General features: G+C 39.0%; 1 protein-coding gene across 4 annotated transcripts in view; it reads right to left on the minus strand.

Moving 5' to 3' along the window:
- Positions 1-952: 952 nt before the first annotated feature.
- The window catches only part of NAALADL2 (N-acetylated alpha-linked acidic dipeptidase like 2), a 706,416-nt gene continuing 691,648 nt past the window's right edge, over positions 953-15,720 (minus strand). For all 4 annotated transcript variants that reach the window (XM_081953457.1, XM_081953458.1, XM_081953460.1 and 1 more), the window contains exon 14: positions 953-1,647. In XM_081953457.1, coding sequence (XP_081809583.1) covers positions 1,449-1,647 — 199 coding nt within the window. In that variant the 3' untranslated portion in view covers positions 953-1,448. The remainder of the gene's footprint in view (positions 1,648-15,720) is intronic.

Consider the following 15,720-nt stretch of genomic DNA (forward strand, 5'->3'; position numbering starts at 1 on the left):
ATGATAGTATGACCCCTGTGCATAAATAATAAGAAAAGATTAACTTCTTTTGTTTCCTGTAGGATAGCACCACTGACATTTCATTGTTGACTCTGTTCAATCTTGAATCTTCTGCAGGAGGTCCAGTTCAATTAAAGTTGACTCTTGCAAGTCAACGATCAGGTGTTGGTAAATCAGGTGTTTTATGAAATCTGAAAACATCCATGACCAACCACATATGATCAGATTTCATGGTTTCTGTTCACAAATGGGTGGGATATTTTGGCTATTGTTAAACAGAAATATCCAGCACCACAGGGCACAATATTTTTGAATGAATGTTACACAAATGGTTTTTGCTACCGAACGGCAACATTAGGCAAATGCTAGTCAATGCACTTGCATGTTGTCTTTATATTTAAAAATGTAGTAGCCACATGTGACCAATGATTGCAAATAAGGGAACAGATGGAAACTCAGGTATTCCGTATAGGAAGTGAGTGGAAATGGAAAGGATTATTTCATGTCTTTTCTGTGTGCAATTAGAAATGCAGTAGGCTATTACAGGAAAGATAAAAGCACCTTAATTTCTTTTTCCAGCTTGGATCAACTGTGTGGAATTGTTTTCTAGTTTTCCAATTTCAAATCTTCCTTATTTGCTCTTGATCTATCAACACATATACAGCTACCCATACACACATATTCCAAAAATAGAAATATGCAATAAACTCTCAACAATGCAAAAGGCTGCTTTAGCATTATCTAGGGCAGTGGTGAAATTCAACATTTTGTACTACCGGTTCTGTGGGCATGGCTTGATGGGCATGGCAGGGGAAGGATACTGCAAAATCTCCATTCCCTCCCCACTCCTGGGGGAAGGATACTGCAAAATCTCCATTCCTTCCCCACTCCTGGGGGAAGGATACTGCAAAATCTCCATTCCCTCCCCACTCCAGGTTAAGGATATTGCAAAATCCCCATTCCCACCCCATTCCTGGGGGAAGGATATTGCAAAATCCCCATTCCCTCCCCACTCCAGGGGAAAGATATTGCCAAATTTCCATTCCCACCCCACTCTGGCACCAGCCAGAGGTGATATTTGCTGGTTCTCCGAACTACTCAATTTTCCACTACCCGTTCTCCAGAACCTGTCAGGACCTGCTGAATTTCACCCCTGATCCAGGGGTACTATAAAGTACCTTGAAACAATTGTGTATGGAAATTCTGAATCATCCAGGTTACGGTTGTCCCAGAGGTGCTTTTTCAAGAGGCAGCTGGACTGGTCCAGTTGCCTCTTGAAACAAAACACCTTTGGGACTACCTTGAAACAAGGATTCGTTCTTTAAAGTTGAGAAACCACAGAAAGATTTCAAACCTATATCATTTCAAGTCTGATCCCAAGTCTTCTTCTATAAAGTGTAAACAAGGTTCTTAGTGGCGTGCGTGCAGATGCCAAAAAGCCAAGTTCGTCATTGGTTTCCCACTGGGGTGGCCTCAAAGACCTCAAGTCCTACTTTGAAACAAACCTGAGCTGAATTGAAACTGTTGAACACTTTTGACAACATAGCTTGTAGAGTCTCATTGTGCTGATGTAATTTCCAGTGCTCTGCTGCCTCCAGGAGTACCGAAAATCGCTGTGTCCTGTCATCTAGTCGATAAAGGATGTTTCTAAAAAAAAAGCAAAGAAAACAACAACCAAGAAAAACAGTAAATGATTGCCTTAAGTGGATGAAAGCAGATATCTAAAGATTCACCTGAATTCATCAGTGATTTTGTCAGGTGGTAGCCATATTTTCCAAATGACAAACATTGTCTCCTGTTAATACTAAGCTCTTTGCAAGCTCAGCTGACCTGTGTTTATTATGATCACATCTTACAAACATAATGGGTAAGCTCCATAATGTAAGTGAAGGACTAGTTTGGGTGTCAGTAATGTTTATTTTTTATTCAAATTATTTGTGAGCCATTTTGAGAATCAAGCTAACTTGGATGAGCTTCAAGTGGATGGAATTCAGCTTTTAGAATTCTCTGTAATAATCAAATTGCCTGAGCAAATTTTACAATAATAATACAATACAATACAATAGTAGAGTTGGAAGGGACCTTGGAGGTCTTCTAGTCCAACCCCCTGCCTGGGCAGGAAACTCTAAACCGTTTCACACAGATGGCTATCCAACATCTTCTTAAAGACTTCCAGTGTTGGGGCATTCACAACTTCTGGAGGCAAGCTGTTCCACTGATTAATTGTTCTAACTGTCAGGAAATTTCTCCTCAGTTCTAAGTTGCTTCTCTCCTTGATTAGTTTCCACCCATTGCTTCTTGTTCTACCCTCAGGTGCCTTGGAGAATAGTTTGACTCCCTCTTCTTTGTGGCAACCCCTGAGATATTGGAACACTGCTATCATGTCTCCCCTAGTCCTTCCTTCTCTTAAGCTAGACATACCCAGTTCCTGCAACCGTTCTTCATATGTTTTAGTCTCCAGTCCCCTAATCATCTTTGTTGCTCTTCTCTGCACTCTTTCTAGAGTCTCCACATCTTTTTTACATCGTGGCAACCAGAACTGAATGCAGTATTCCAAGTGTGGCCTTACCAAGGCATTATAAAGTGATATTAACACTTCACATGATCTTGATTCTATCCCTCTGTTGATGCAGCCTAGAACTGTGTTGGCTTTTTTGGCAGCTGCTGCACACTGCTGGCTCATATTTAAATGGTTGTCAACTAGGACTCCAAGATCCCTTTCACAGTTACTACTACTGAGTAAGGTATCACCTATACTGTACCTGTGCATTCCATTTTTGTTGCCTAAATGTAGAACCTCACTCTTTTCACCACTGAATTTCATTTTATGACCAACTCTTTTATGGTTTTAATATTAGGACAGCTGTTTGGGGGGATATAAAAAGTATTTTCATGAAGCAATTCTTTCATGGTATTCTGCCTGGTTACTTTCTGTATTATGAAATGTCCCAGTCGAGCACTTCCCTAATTAATACTTTAAGCAACATTATTTAAAGTACTGCAAAATTAAACATCTTTTCAAAAGCCACTATGCTGGCTGGCCCCAGTCATTGTGTTTCTGGTTGGCAGCAAGTAATACATATTATCTTAAAGCAGGTGTAATCATTACTCTAATTAAAATGGTATGTAAATATCATATAAATCTCTACCCAGAGGCATTTTTGGTTGTGAACCAAAGAGTGTGAAGTTGGAAAACAATTAAAACATACCTAAAAGGTTGGTGAGCGATCAGAGGTACAGCTTGATCCTCAAACATATGAAAAGAGATTTCATAAAAAGAATGGCAAGGGAAAGGGGGGGGGGAGGGAATAACCAAAAGAAAGGAGCTCAGCCAAGATAGTCCATTAGTAACTTAATTATAGACAAGCCCAGTGGCAACTGCAAATTAGTAATAAAACCTCCTGCGATAGTTACCCAGAAGACTACCAGTGAGTATTTTCTGCAGATCACTATCAGAGCCATCTAATTACCATTTAAAGAGAGAGGGGTTGGCTGACAACATCAACAGAAAATGCAGGATAAATGGCAACTTGATAAGTGCACTTTGAAATGGTTCTTTGGTAGCTGAGGGGGAAAAATGGATCCATCCCTAAAGGCTTAGGGACTTTCATAACTTACAACAGCATTTAAACATTTAAAGATGCTGCTGCTGGAAAATCCCTCTTGCATCTCAAGACAATGTTGTAGTAAGGTGAGAAAAGAAGCCCAGAATGAGAATAGAACCGTGATGGCAAACCGATGGCATGTGTGTCCAAAGTGGCATGCGAAGCCATGTCGCCTGGCATGTGTGGTATTGCCCTCTTCTGGGTTTCTGGCAAACATGCACATGCGACAATCAGCTGATCTTCATGTGTGAGGCAGTGCCAGCAACTGGAAGAGCTGGTCTTTCGTTTTCCAGCATGAGCATGCGCACCAGCCAGCTGATCATTGCGTGCACATGCATGCCAGTAACCGAAGACCAGCTTCATTTCCCGCCCACCCCATGCCCACTGGGGAGCTCCTCTTACAGGTTTCGGCCCAGACGAATGCACGTGCCCCCTTTTTGGCCATCACCGGAATAAAATTTCTGATCTATGGCTAATCTTATAAACAATAAAAAAGATAAATATAGAAGCAATGACAATGCTATTGTTTGTTTATTCGTGTCAGAAGCATCACAATAAGGCATATCAATATAAAACACAAGATTAAAATAGGCACAACTTAAGCAGATCTTGCCCAGAAACTAACAACATTGTGTTCTGTGCATTGCCATGACATCCTCAAGTGTACACTGATTGGGCGGGTATACATGTGTGTCATTGTCTGCAAAAGACTACAATTCCAAAGAGCAGAAGCAACTGGATAGCCTCATTTGTTCAGAGTGTCTTTGGATCTTGTTGTATACATACAGCAGTGTCTTTAATGATGTCCATACTACCCAGCTTTCATCAGACCCAGGTTCCAACTTCTCTGTTGGTTCCATCCAGTGTTGGTTGGTTGTAGCTTTCCATAGATCTACTCTGCTTTCAAATTCTTCACATTCTTTAAAGGTTATCCTGTTAATCACTTCCAATCAGAGGTGATATTCTGCCACACCAGTTTGCCCAAACTGGTAGCAGAAATTCTGGCTGGCCCCGTCTACCTGCCCTTCTATAGAAGAGGTTCCACAAATCTACAGTGCCGTTTAGAACCAGTTCCAGCTCCCTCCCCCTGCCCATCTGCACCATACTTGCCCCACCCCCCGCTCACTGATTCACTGACTCACCAATCGCCCCGCACACCTTATCTAAACCTTAAAGTCTTAAAGCTGTCAAGTTTGAACACCCCAGGGTTTTTTTCTAAAGGGTTAGGGGTGCAAGGGTCTTGTAACTTGACAGCTTTAGGACTTGCACACTTCAATGCCAGAGTTCCTGAGCCAACATGACTGGAGGAGGAATTCTGGAAGTTAAAGTCCACAAGTCTTAAAGCTGTCAAGTTTGAACACCCCTGGGGTTTTTTTTTCTAAAGGGCTGGGGGTACAAGGGTCTTGTAACGTGACAGCTTTAAGACTTGCATGCTTCAAATGCCAGAGTTTGTGAACCAACCTTTTGGTTGCTAAGCAAGAGCGTTGTTAAGTGAGTTTCACCACATTTTACAAGTTGGCCATGCCCACCCAGTCACATGACTGCCAAGCCACTCCCACCCAGTCACATGGCTGGCAAGCCACTCCCACTCAGTCACATTGCCAGCAAGCCGCTCCCACAAAGCAGGCCACACCTACAGAAGAGGTTCTAAAAAAATTTTAAACCCACCACTGATCCATGCCATACAGGACTTTAATTTTTTTTTTCAGATTATTTTATGGACTGGAAGAAATTTGTTCTGGATGAATTTTGAATGCACACTTTTCCCATTTGCAGTTTTGGATGCAAAGCTGGAATTGAAACATGGCCATTGTTTAACGGGAATATCCAAATGTTAGAATTGAGTTATTCAGTAAGAATATTTGCCCAAAGGTATGTACACATTGCAAAACTGTCTACCAAATTGCGTGTATTAATACAAATGGTTTACAAAACATATTATAGCAGAGAACACGAAAGGCAAAGTTGTACATCTCAATTGAATTATACAGTATAGCTTAAAAGAAATCATGTACCTTAAGAAAAAAAAATACCTATAAGCAAGGATGCATATATATTTAATGTGCATGTTTACTTTTAAAACAAATTGCATATTTACGTGCAAATTTAAGACTGGAAAAAGCAATCTCATAAAACCAACTGTCCATGAGGAAAGTAGATTCCTGTAAATAAGCCAAATGGATTGGCAAAACACTGAGATAGCATCTTCCTCCATCCCAACTATGGAGAACAAACTAGCTTGAGACTCACTGGAAGAATTCTGCGAGGAGAACTCTGCCCCCCCCCCCCCGCCAGCCCCCAGTGTCTCAATTTTGCTTTGCATTCTTCAGAATTTGCCATTTCATTTTCTGAAACAGGGGACCAAGTCTGTCCTTCGTTCTTCAAAGATGTTTTATTTAATGCACAGGGGTAGCTATTTTTCTTTTTTAATGTCACAACGTTAGATGTTCATGAGACACAAACTCATACCAATCTTTGACTTACTTCCATAATGGAGCTCAGAACTTCTCTTATATGTCATGATGGTTATAAATCATAGCCACATGACTGATCTGATTTCATAACATTTTTTGCAGTTCTTAGACAACTATGGCTGTTGTTAAGTGAACCCATTGACAGAAATGGGCTTTTTTAAATTTTTGCTGGAAATCAGAAGTAAATGCTGGCTTCTGGTTTTAAAAAAAAGTGATAAATTGTGGATGTGTGAGCAAGGGACAATGCAAATGGCTCTAAATGTGATCCAGATTTTGCGGACCCAAAACCACAGGACACAATGACATGATACAGAGGGGGCAGTCATCAAAACTTTAAATCCTGGTTGTAAATTCCTTTTGGTAGATCCGTGGTAACTGAATGGTTGCTAATTGGCTACCTTTATGAGGATTTCTGAAAATTATCATTATAAACAATTTGTCAGGCCTGCAGCCAGTTCCTTTAGCGATATTTGGCCTGCCACACCAATATTCTATTCTACTATACTGTTTCATTAGTGGGGAAATGGGAGGGGGGATGGTAAGGAGTAGAATGATGTTGTTAAAATAAAATTCCTTTCTAGAATCCAAAGTCATCCTTTGTCTCTACACCTCTGCACCTGATCGGAACTGGGTGGGTGGAACTGCCAACATGGCAGTGGGAGATTGGGCCATGTGATGGACTTGTGGGTGTGGGGGCAAGATCTTGAACTTTCAATTGGGTGGGGAAAATTTTATCTGGATGCTTAGAACGTCTATAGTTTTCTGAGATCAAAATCTTAGTTATTTTCTCGTTGTTTATTTCAGGTGCTATAATTTATAAGGTTATAATTAAAATTTTGTTTCATTCAGGATTGAAGGTAACTTGCCCAGCATTTTCAAACTTGCAAATCCAAAGGTCTCTAATAGCTTAGTAGCAGTTAATGAGCAATTTCCAAAAGTGATTACAAAATGTGGTTTGCAAACTGAGCGTCTTTTAAAAGTCTCTGACACTGTTATGAGCAAGAGGGTTAATTCCTTTGTTTCCCAATGCTTAGTCCTGCAGAAAACCATTATCTTGTGGTCTCTTCATGAGAAACAGACATCCAGAATACACGTGGGCAATATCTTATCCACTCTATCTGGAGCGCTTTCAAGAAACCATCTACGCATCTGATCCTTGGTCTTTACCTTGGTTGTTGGTTCCACTCTCATAGAGCCTTCCCTAACCCTTACTCTAACCCTAACCTCCATGACTGTCTGGTTTGCAACCAAACAAGACAAATACAGACTTAAATGGATAATTAGATCTGCAGAAAAAAACAATTGCTATCAACCTGCCTTCCATTGAGGACCTGTGTACTGCACGAGTCAAAAAGAGGGCTGTAAAATACCTACAGACCCTTCACGCCCAGGACATAAGTTGTTTCAACTCCTACCCTCAAAATGACACTATAGAGCACTGCACACCAAGACAACTAGACACAATGCCATTTTTCCCCCAAACGCTATCACTCTGCTAAACAAATAATTCCCTCAACACTGTCAAAAAATGTACTAAGACCGTATTAGTATTATTCTTCTCTTCCTTCCTAGTATTTATCTCTTCCCACTTATGACTATAACCATGTTGCCTGTATCTGTCGATTTATATTGTTTTTATTTGTTTACTAGTATGATTTGATAACTTATTAGTAACCTTGACTATCATTAAGTGTTGTATCTTTTTATTCTTGATGAATGTATTTTTTAATTCTCCTTATGTACACTGAGATCATATGCACCAAAGACAAATTCCTTGTGTGTCCAATCACACTTGGCAAATAAAGAATTCTATTCTATTCTATTCTTTAATTTGGCATACCTTCCCTGGAAGTTCTCAGATAGGTTTACATTTCCACCTTCAAGAACAATCAGATGCAGAACTTTATTATAGCAAAGATGAAAAATATAATTTGTAGGGAAGATGGAGTACCATGTAACCAAAGATATTGATCCCAGTGTCAATGGGACGATTCATTTCTTCAAAAGAAGGGTTCAAATTCCTTATTTACATACATACATACATACATACATACATACATACATACATACATACATACATACATACCATGTATATCTTTGTATGCAAGAATAAGATTGTATGTGTGGGATGGGATTGTGATTTGTGTAGAAAATACTATGTGGCAAGTTTATATTAAGCTCTCCAAATGATACATGGACTATTGAAACACCATAATTTTTTCATTATGTTATTAAAAGAACATCAATCCAATTCCAGTTGACTAATTGCTTCATAATATTTCTCTTCAACCTTAACTATTTTGATCACGTAAATATAATTCCCAGTCACTGTAATCTATTTAGAAAGATTCTTAAAAGGTAAGTGCAATGCATTATTGATGGTGCTAATGAAATTACTATATCTATCACTCATTCTTAATGGGTCCATTTTAGTGACAACATCAAACCAGGAAAATAATTAATATCTCCAGACAGCAATTCTGAAGATGATAAAACCTTTTTTTCAAGATTAACAACTCAGGCTGAAAAAAAATGAAGGGAAATCAACATACAAAAGGAATTTTATTAAAAGAAGAAAAGTAGTTATGAGTCATTTATGTGACTGAAAAATATTATTGTGCATGATCAAAATAATAGTTCTCAAAATATTGCCCTTTATCAGCTGAAATGGGGGTGGCATATGGCTAGTCTGCATTAAATCCAATCTTCAAAATGGCAATGCTATGTTTTTCAAAATGTCCTAAGTACAATATTCCACAAGGTAAGAAATAATTTTACTTTGGTCACAATACTTAGCTATTTTGGAGATTGAACTCAAGCGTCAGCACATTGTCAAATATTGCAGTTTTTCAGGAGGGGGCAAACTTAGCATCAACCTTCATATAAGTAGATATCACACTGAAAATGCACTGAGTTTCTGCAAAAACAAAAACACTTCATGGTCCCAGAATATTCTGTCCCTAAATCATTGGACCAGGCCAACAGATTTAGTGTCACTCAACAAATAATTTCCTTCAGGAGAACCTATTGTAAATAATTGTCCTTTGCCCTAAGAAAGTCACACAACTGATGGGATGGACAAACAACAGATATTAGGAGTATAGCACAAAAGTCAACCAGATGAACAGTACTGATTGTCATGAAGATGATGGTGGACAAAGATTGAACATTGACCATGTCTTCTCTTAGAGATCAGTATTAATGGCATTAGTGACCATCCAGCAACTCAGTGAAGGTGACACCAGATTTTTTTGGGGTGACAACAAACCATGGATACTAAAGGCCTCCCTGGACACACATTTAGTACTACACCTCATGTGGTTAACCTTTGTTATGAAATATCTTCTGGCTCTGAAAAATAGCAATAATGCTATCCCTCCAAAGGGTCAATGACAACTCATTATGGCTTGCCACAGGACGAGTTACATTAACATCAAAGAAATAGTAGAATAAAATCATTAAATAATGAGAAAGGAGTGACAAAATGAAATGTGAACAACAAAAATTAAAGCATTTTTTTGTAATGATTTTAAATAATTGAAATGTTTAATTGCCCTGCAGCGAGTCTGGCAGTGAGTTGGGCCTGGCAAATTGGCCGCACCAAGTTGACCAAGGTGAGTTGACTGTGGCTGTGACAAGTTGCCTCATTCCATCCTCATATGAAAAACCAAAAGAGTCACAAGACTCATAGAAGAGTATAAAGGATTGATGATGATGATGTGCTCTTCTACCTTCCTGATTTCAAATCAAATTGAACTCCAGGCCTAACATGGATAACTTATATAACAGGAGTCTCTAACCTTGGCAACTTTAATACGTGTATATTTCAACTCCCAGAATTCCTCAGGCTGTGGAATTCTGGGAGTTGAAGTCCACAAGCCTTAGAGTTGCCAAGATTGGAGATCCCTGCTCTATAACATCTTAGCTACAAGGTATTTTTTTTAAGCACTATACTTTAAATTGTGTACTGGTGTTTATTGTTCGTGAACCAAATATAAGTATTCTGATTTGATGAAGAAATAAAGGCTCCTCAAACCCAGTACTTAGGTATAAAATGTATCCCGTGAAGCTTTTAATCCTGCCTTCCCATTAAGTCAGGAGTGTCCAAACTTGGCAACTTTAAGACTTGTGGACTTCAACCCCCAACCAGCAATTCCCCAACCAGCTTTGCTGAGGGTTGAAGTCCACAAGTCTTAAAGTTGCCAAGTTTGGACACCCCTGCATTAAGTGATTTCATGAATGAAGTCTGCTGAAAATGTATCACTTGATACATTTCACGGCTCCGGATCAAGTTCCATCAGCTATCCTACTTCAAAGCTGATGTTTAAATTAGGCTGTAGGCAGAGTTCAATAAACCGAAATAACTAAATCTAAACTAGTTAGGATACCTAAATAATTAAGTAGACTTAATTGGATATGAGAATTCACTAATTATTTAAAAGGAATGGAAAGGTTAGAGTTTTAGATTCCAGTTTAAAAGCTACTTGCTGAAATGATCCTCCCCCCATTTCATTCAGAGACATTTGTATAGCAATGATAAAACGAAATCAATAAATTGCAAATTACAGTAGTATTTTATAGACAATGATTGGACACTGAAAGGTAGCTTGCCAATTACAAGGCAAGCAGCATTGACAGAAACTGTACTCATCCATATTCAAATATATTTATTTTATTTTTTTAAAAAAAAAATCCTCTCCCTCTTCTGCATCTTTACTCACCTCGCTTAATAAAACAAATCAAGTGCCAAAATGCAAGGTTATTAAGACTGTATAATCAGCTTTTTGCTAAATATATATTTGAATACTAACACAAGGCATAAATTGAACGGTTGTTTGCTAGGCTAATGGCTCTTAGCATATCCTTTGCATTTCATGTCATTGGGGAGAAAGGAAAGATTATTAAACTCTTAAACAGAAGGAGCAAGGAGACTGCAAACCTCTATCCTTATCTGCATGAACTATTTCAGTTGCTTTGTGAATAGGGCAGGGAACTTCAAGTTTTCCCTCCGATTACTTGACTGGTTGAATTTCCTATTAGCATTCAACAAGCTATTTGAATAGCATTATCATTGAATGTTATACAATCAATGCTGCCTACATTACCTACAGATAGTTGGGGTAATGATAAAGTTTCTTTAATGGAGAATATTTTCACATCCGAATCGCAATCATCACATGCTGTAGGTCAAGAACATAGATGAGAAGAAATGGGTATTTCAATATAGCAATAGCACTTAGATTTATATACTGCTTTACAATGCTTTACAGCCCTCTCTAAGTGTGTTAGATACTTGCTTTAACTACAGCAGTTTCCACCAAGGTCCTCTGTTCCTGCAGGAACAGAGGTTTAATCCTATTGGTCGAAGGGTCTGACAGCTCCCTATAAAAGGGCTGCTGTCAGACTCAACCTTCGCTGGATTGTTCTCACTTGTTGTACCTAATAAAGAGCTGTTGTTACCTTTACGCCTGTGTCTGCCTATCCATTACCCAATCTAACAAAGTGGTTTTGCAGAGTAAGCATATTGCCCCCAACACTTTGGGGCTTCATATTACCAACCTTGAAAGGATGGAAGGCTGAGTCAACCTTGAGCCTGCTGAGATTCGAACTGGCAAACTGCTGGCAGCCGGTGATCAGCATGCGGTACTGCAGTCTAACCACTGCGCCACTGTCTCTATGTGGGATTTTTGGAGGCGTGTGTGTGTATGTATAGAAGCGCATTGGCTCAGCAGTTAAGAAGCTGAGCTTCTTAAACCCAGTAGCCCAGGTTCAAGACCTGTGCAATAGGGTGAGCACCAGCTCCTGCATAATACCTACGGTAGTTTGAAAGCATGAAAATGGAGTAGATAAATAAGTGTCACTTTGATGGGAAGGTAACAATGTTCCATGTTTCACCACATGCTCTGCACTGTGGCATGATATCATGCTGACCACATGACCACAGAAACATCTTCAGAAATAAACACCATCCCTTAGAATCAGACATGATGGGAGGATGGGTAAAACTTTTACTAGATCAATAGACAGATCGATAGATCCATAGAGAGAGGAGAGGGGGAGGGAGGGATAGATACATGATAGCTAGATGATATCTAGATGATAGATAGCTAGATGGTAGATAGATGGTATAGATAGATAGATGATAGATAGATGATAGATAGATAGATAGATAGATAGATAGATAGATAGATAGATGATACATAGATAGATAGATAGATAGATAGATAGATAGATAGATAGATAGATAGATAGACAGACAGACAGATAAGATGATCGATTGATTGAATTGAATTGAATGAATGAATGAATGAATGAATGAATGAATGAATGAATGAATGAATGAATATATAATATAACATAAGAACACCATTTCTACAGCTACCTGGGTCAGGAACAAAAGGAAGACTATATCACACACACCTGGCAATTGATATATTTTTTCTTTGCCACATTCATGGCTAAGAATGGGGAGAATTTGGGATATTCATTATTTCACAGTAAAGCAAACCAATTTCATATTTTCAGATTAATCTGTGGATTGCAATATAAGGATTTTTCAGAGTGTGGGACTTGTCTGAAGTTTGCCGTGTTGTTTTCAGCTGAATGCTTGTCTAAAAAATGGCATAATTCGGACAAGACTGAAAAAAGAATGCATCTTTCATGTAAAGTGTTAATGATATAATTATGTGTTTGTTACAGAAAATTGAGCATTTTGTGGTTTTGTTCTTTAAAATGCAGACTGATTAGGAAATTAAACAGGATGTGTTTATGAAGGAATGAAATGAAGAGGACACTGCCATCACTCCTCTTTCTTTTAATTCATGTCATAATTCCACATCGCAATGACAAATTTACGCAAGAGGCACACAATCCCGTTTTCCTGAGTTTCTCCACTTTTTTCTTTGGTTAAAATTCTAGCCTGTATAGCGGCAGGGAAAACATGTCACCTTTCAACAGCGGCTGACCTACAAACCTAACAGGAAAAATTGCTGCTAGTTGCCTTATGATGTTGAATACATACTTGGAAGGAGGTATCTGTTAAAATCTCAAAACAAGTTATGCAGAGATGTGAAAAATGAAGAAAATGAATAAGAGTTGGTATTCAGCTGGTTCTCTCTGGTTTAGGTGAACCAGTAGCGGTGGCTGCCGGAGGCTCCGCCCACGCAACCCGACGTAATACGCGAGCACTGCACATGCGCTACCGTGCTCACATTTGCGAACCGGTAGGGAAGGTAAGTGAACCTCACCTCTGAAATTAATGTATGGTTTTCCCAAAACAATTGCAATGGTTGCCAATTAACATTCAAAGACATGTTTGGGACTGTGCCAGCTAATGCCGATTTAGTTGATTGACAAATTCATCAGAGAAGATCAGTCCTGAGATTGACAAAGTGTTATCTTGCAGTTACTCACAGATAACCTTCTCCATGGTTAACTCTGGAATGCTTTTTTTCTTCCCAAAATCACAAGCTGTGTATGAAATCCTTTGTTATAAAGGAGAGGCAAGCAATATGCAAGAATTACTACCTGGGTAAAGGGGGCTGAAACAATTTTTAAAGGCTCGAGAAACAGATAATATGGAGACGGCTCCCAGATTCACTGGAGAATAAGTCTGGAGGAGGAACACAGCAGTGGGTTTCACCTTTTGTTACCACCAGTTGCAGCTCATGTGCCTCTTCCATGCATTCACCCGGCCTTCCACGCATGTGCTTTGCTTGTGCATTCACCTCCCGGCCTCAAAAATGTGCCTAAATAGGATGGCATAGAGCCGGTGTGGGTGGGTCAGTTCACCCACATTTTCCACTACTGGTTTGGGCAGGAATAGCCAACACTCCAGAAGATAGGCTTAAGATACAGAAGGATCTTGACAAACTTGAACATTGGGCACTATCTAATAAAATGAAATTCAATGGTGAGAAGAGTAAGGTTCTACATTTAGGCAACAAAAACGGAATGCACAGGTACAGTATAGGTGGTACCTTGCTCAATAGTAGTAACTGTGAAAGGGATCTTGGAGTTCTAGTGAACAACCATTTAAACATGAGCCAGCAGTGTGCAGCAGCTGCCAAAAAAGCCAACACAGTTCTAGGCTGCATCAACAGAGGGATAGAATCAAGATCACGTGAAGTGTTAATACCACTTTATAATGCCTTGGTAAGGCCACACTTGGAATACTGCATTCAGTTCTGGTCGCCACGATGTAAAAAAGATGTGGAGACTCTAGAAAGAGTGCAGAGAAGAGCAACAAAGATGATTAGGGGACTGGAGACTAAAACATATGAAGAACGGTTGCAGGAACTAGGTATGTCTAGCTTAAGAGAAAGAAGGACTAGGGGAGACATGATAGCAGTGTTCCAATATCTCAGGGGTTGCCACAAAGAAGAGGGAGTCAAGCTATTCTCCAAGGTACCTGAGGACAGAACAAGAAGCAATGGGTGGAAACTAACCAAGGAGAGAAGCAACTTAGAACTGAGGAGAAACTTCCTGACAGTTAGAACAATTCATCAGTGGAACAGCTTGCCTCCAGAAGTTGTGAATGCCCCAACACTGGAAGTCTTTAAGAAGATGTTGGATAGCCATTTGTCTGGAACGGTATAGGGTTTTCTGCCTAGGCAGGGGGTTGGACTAGAAGACCTCCAAGGTCCCTTCCAACTCTACTATTGTATTGTATTGTATTGTATTGTATTGTATTGTATTGTATTGTATTGTATTGTATTGTATTGTACTGTATTGTAAACCAGTCCAAGCTGGCTGAATATCACCTCTGGAGGCATAAAACCATCAGAATGCAACATGTTGCTTAAGCTAATGTTAATAAAACTAATTCTAATCTTCCTGGAGACCTACCAGATGGGTTTGATACTTAGGTACCTGGTGAAGTCTCATTTTACCAAGACCTTTCCTGCATGAATATTGAACAAATTGTTTATTTCTGTTTTGTTATTGTTTCCATTCTCTCCATTTTAATGAATGTTTTATTTCATTAATTAAAGTTTATTATTGAATTTTATAATTTGACTATAAAACACTCCATGATGCCTTTATATGTGAAGTAATCCAAGGGATGTATTTAATAACCTAATGAATATTGTAAATAGTTGAGCTGTGGAGCTTTAGATGCAATTTCAGAAAGGTGTTTTGAAGTGTGTAGAAGGCACGAGATCTCATAAAGAAGCTACTGTAGAATCACGTGGACAGATATGACGTTCTTGATCTAACATACTCCAAAACACTTTTTGGAATCAAATCTAAAAGATGGCACAGGCCTAAGAAATAGCTGCCGCGTTGATTGCTCCTTGTTAGTAAAGCCGTCTTTCAAAATTTTCACCTCCTTTCTTTCTTCCTTAGGACTTCTTCCCAAACACTAAAGGATAACAACAGTATATACTTCATCCTCACATGAATATTCATTCTTTCTTGGTCAATTAAGCCTAGGAGTTTCCTCTCAGAATAATTATAAGATAATGCAAAATTTTGAGTTTCCCTGAACCTGCACATATCGTATCTTTCTATTATTTCTGGTTGGATAAGCAATTGCCTTCACATCTGAAGTTCAAAAATAAGGCAATGGTAACATCTTCAGAAATGAAGAGAGAAGGAGGAAGGATCATTGTAGTATGTGTGTCAGGATTTCAAATAGC

The sequence above is a fragment of the Natrix helvetica genome (genome assembly GCF_964273705.1).
Source record: "Natrix helvetica genome assembly, chromosome: 5".
In the NCBI taxonomy this organism is placed as follows: Eukaryota; Metazoa; Chordata; class Lepidosauria; order Squamata; family Natricidae; genus Natrix; species Natrix helvetica.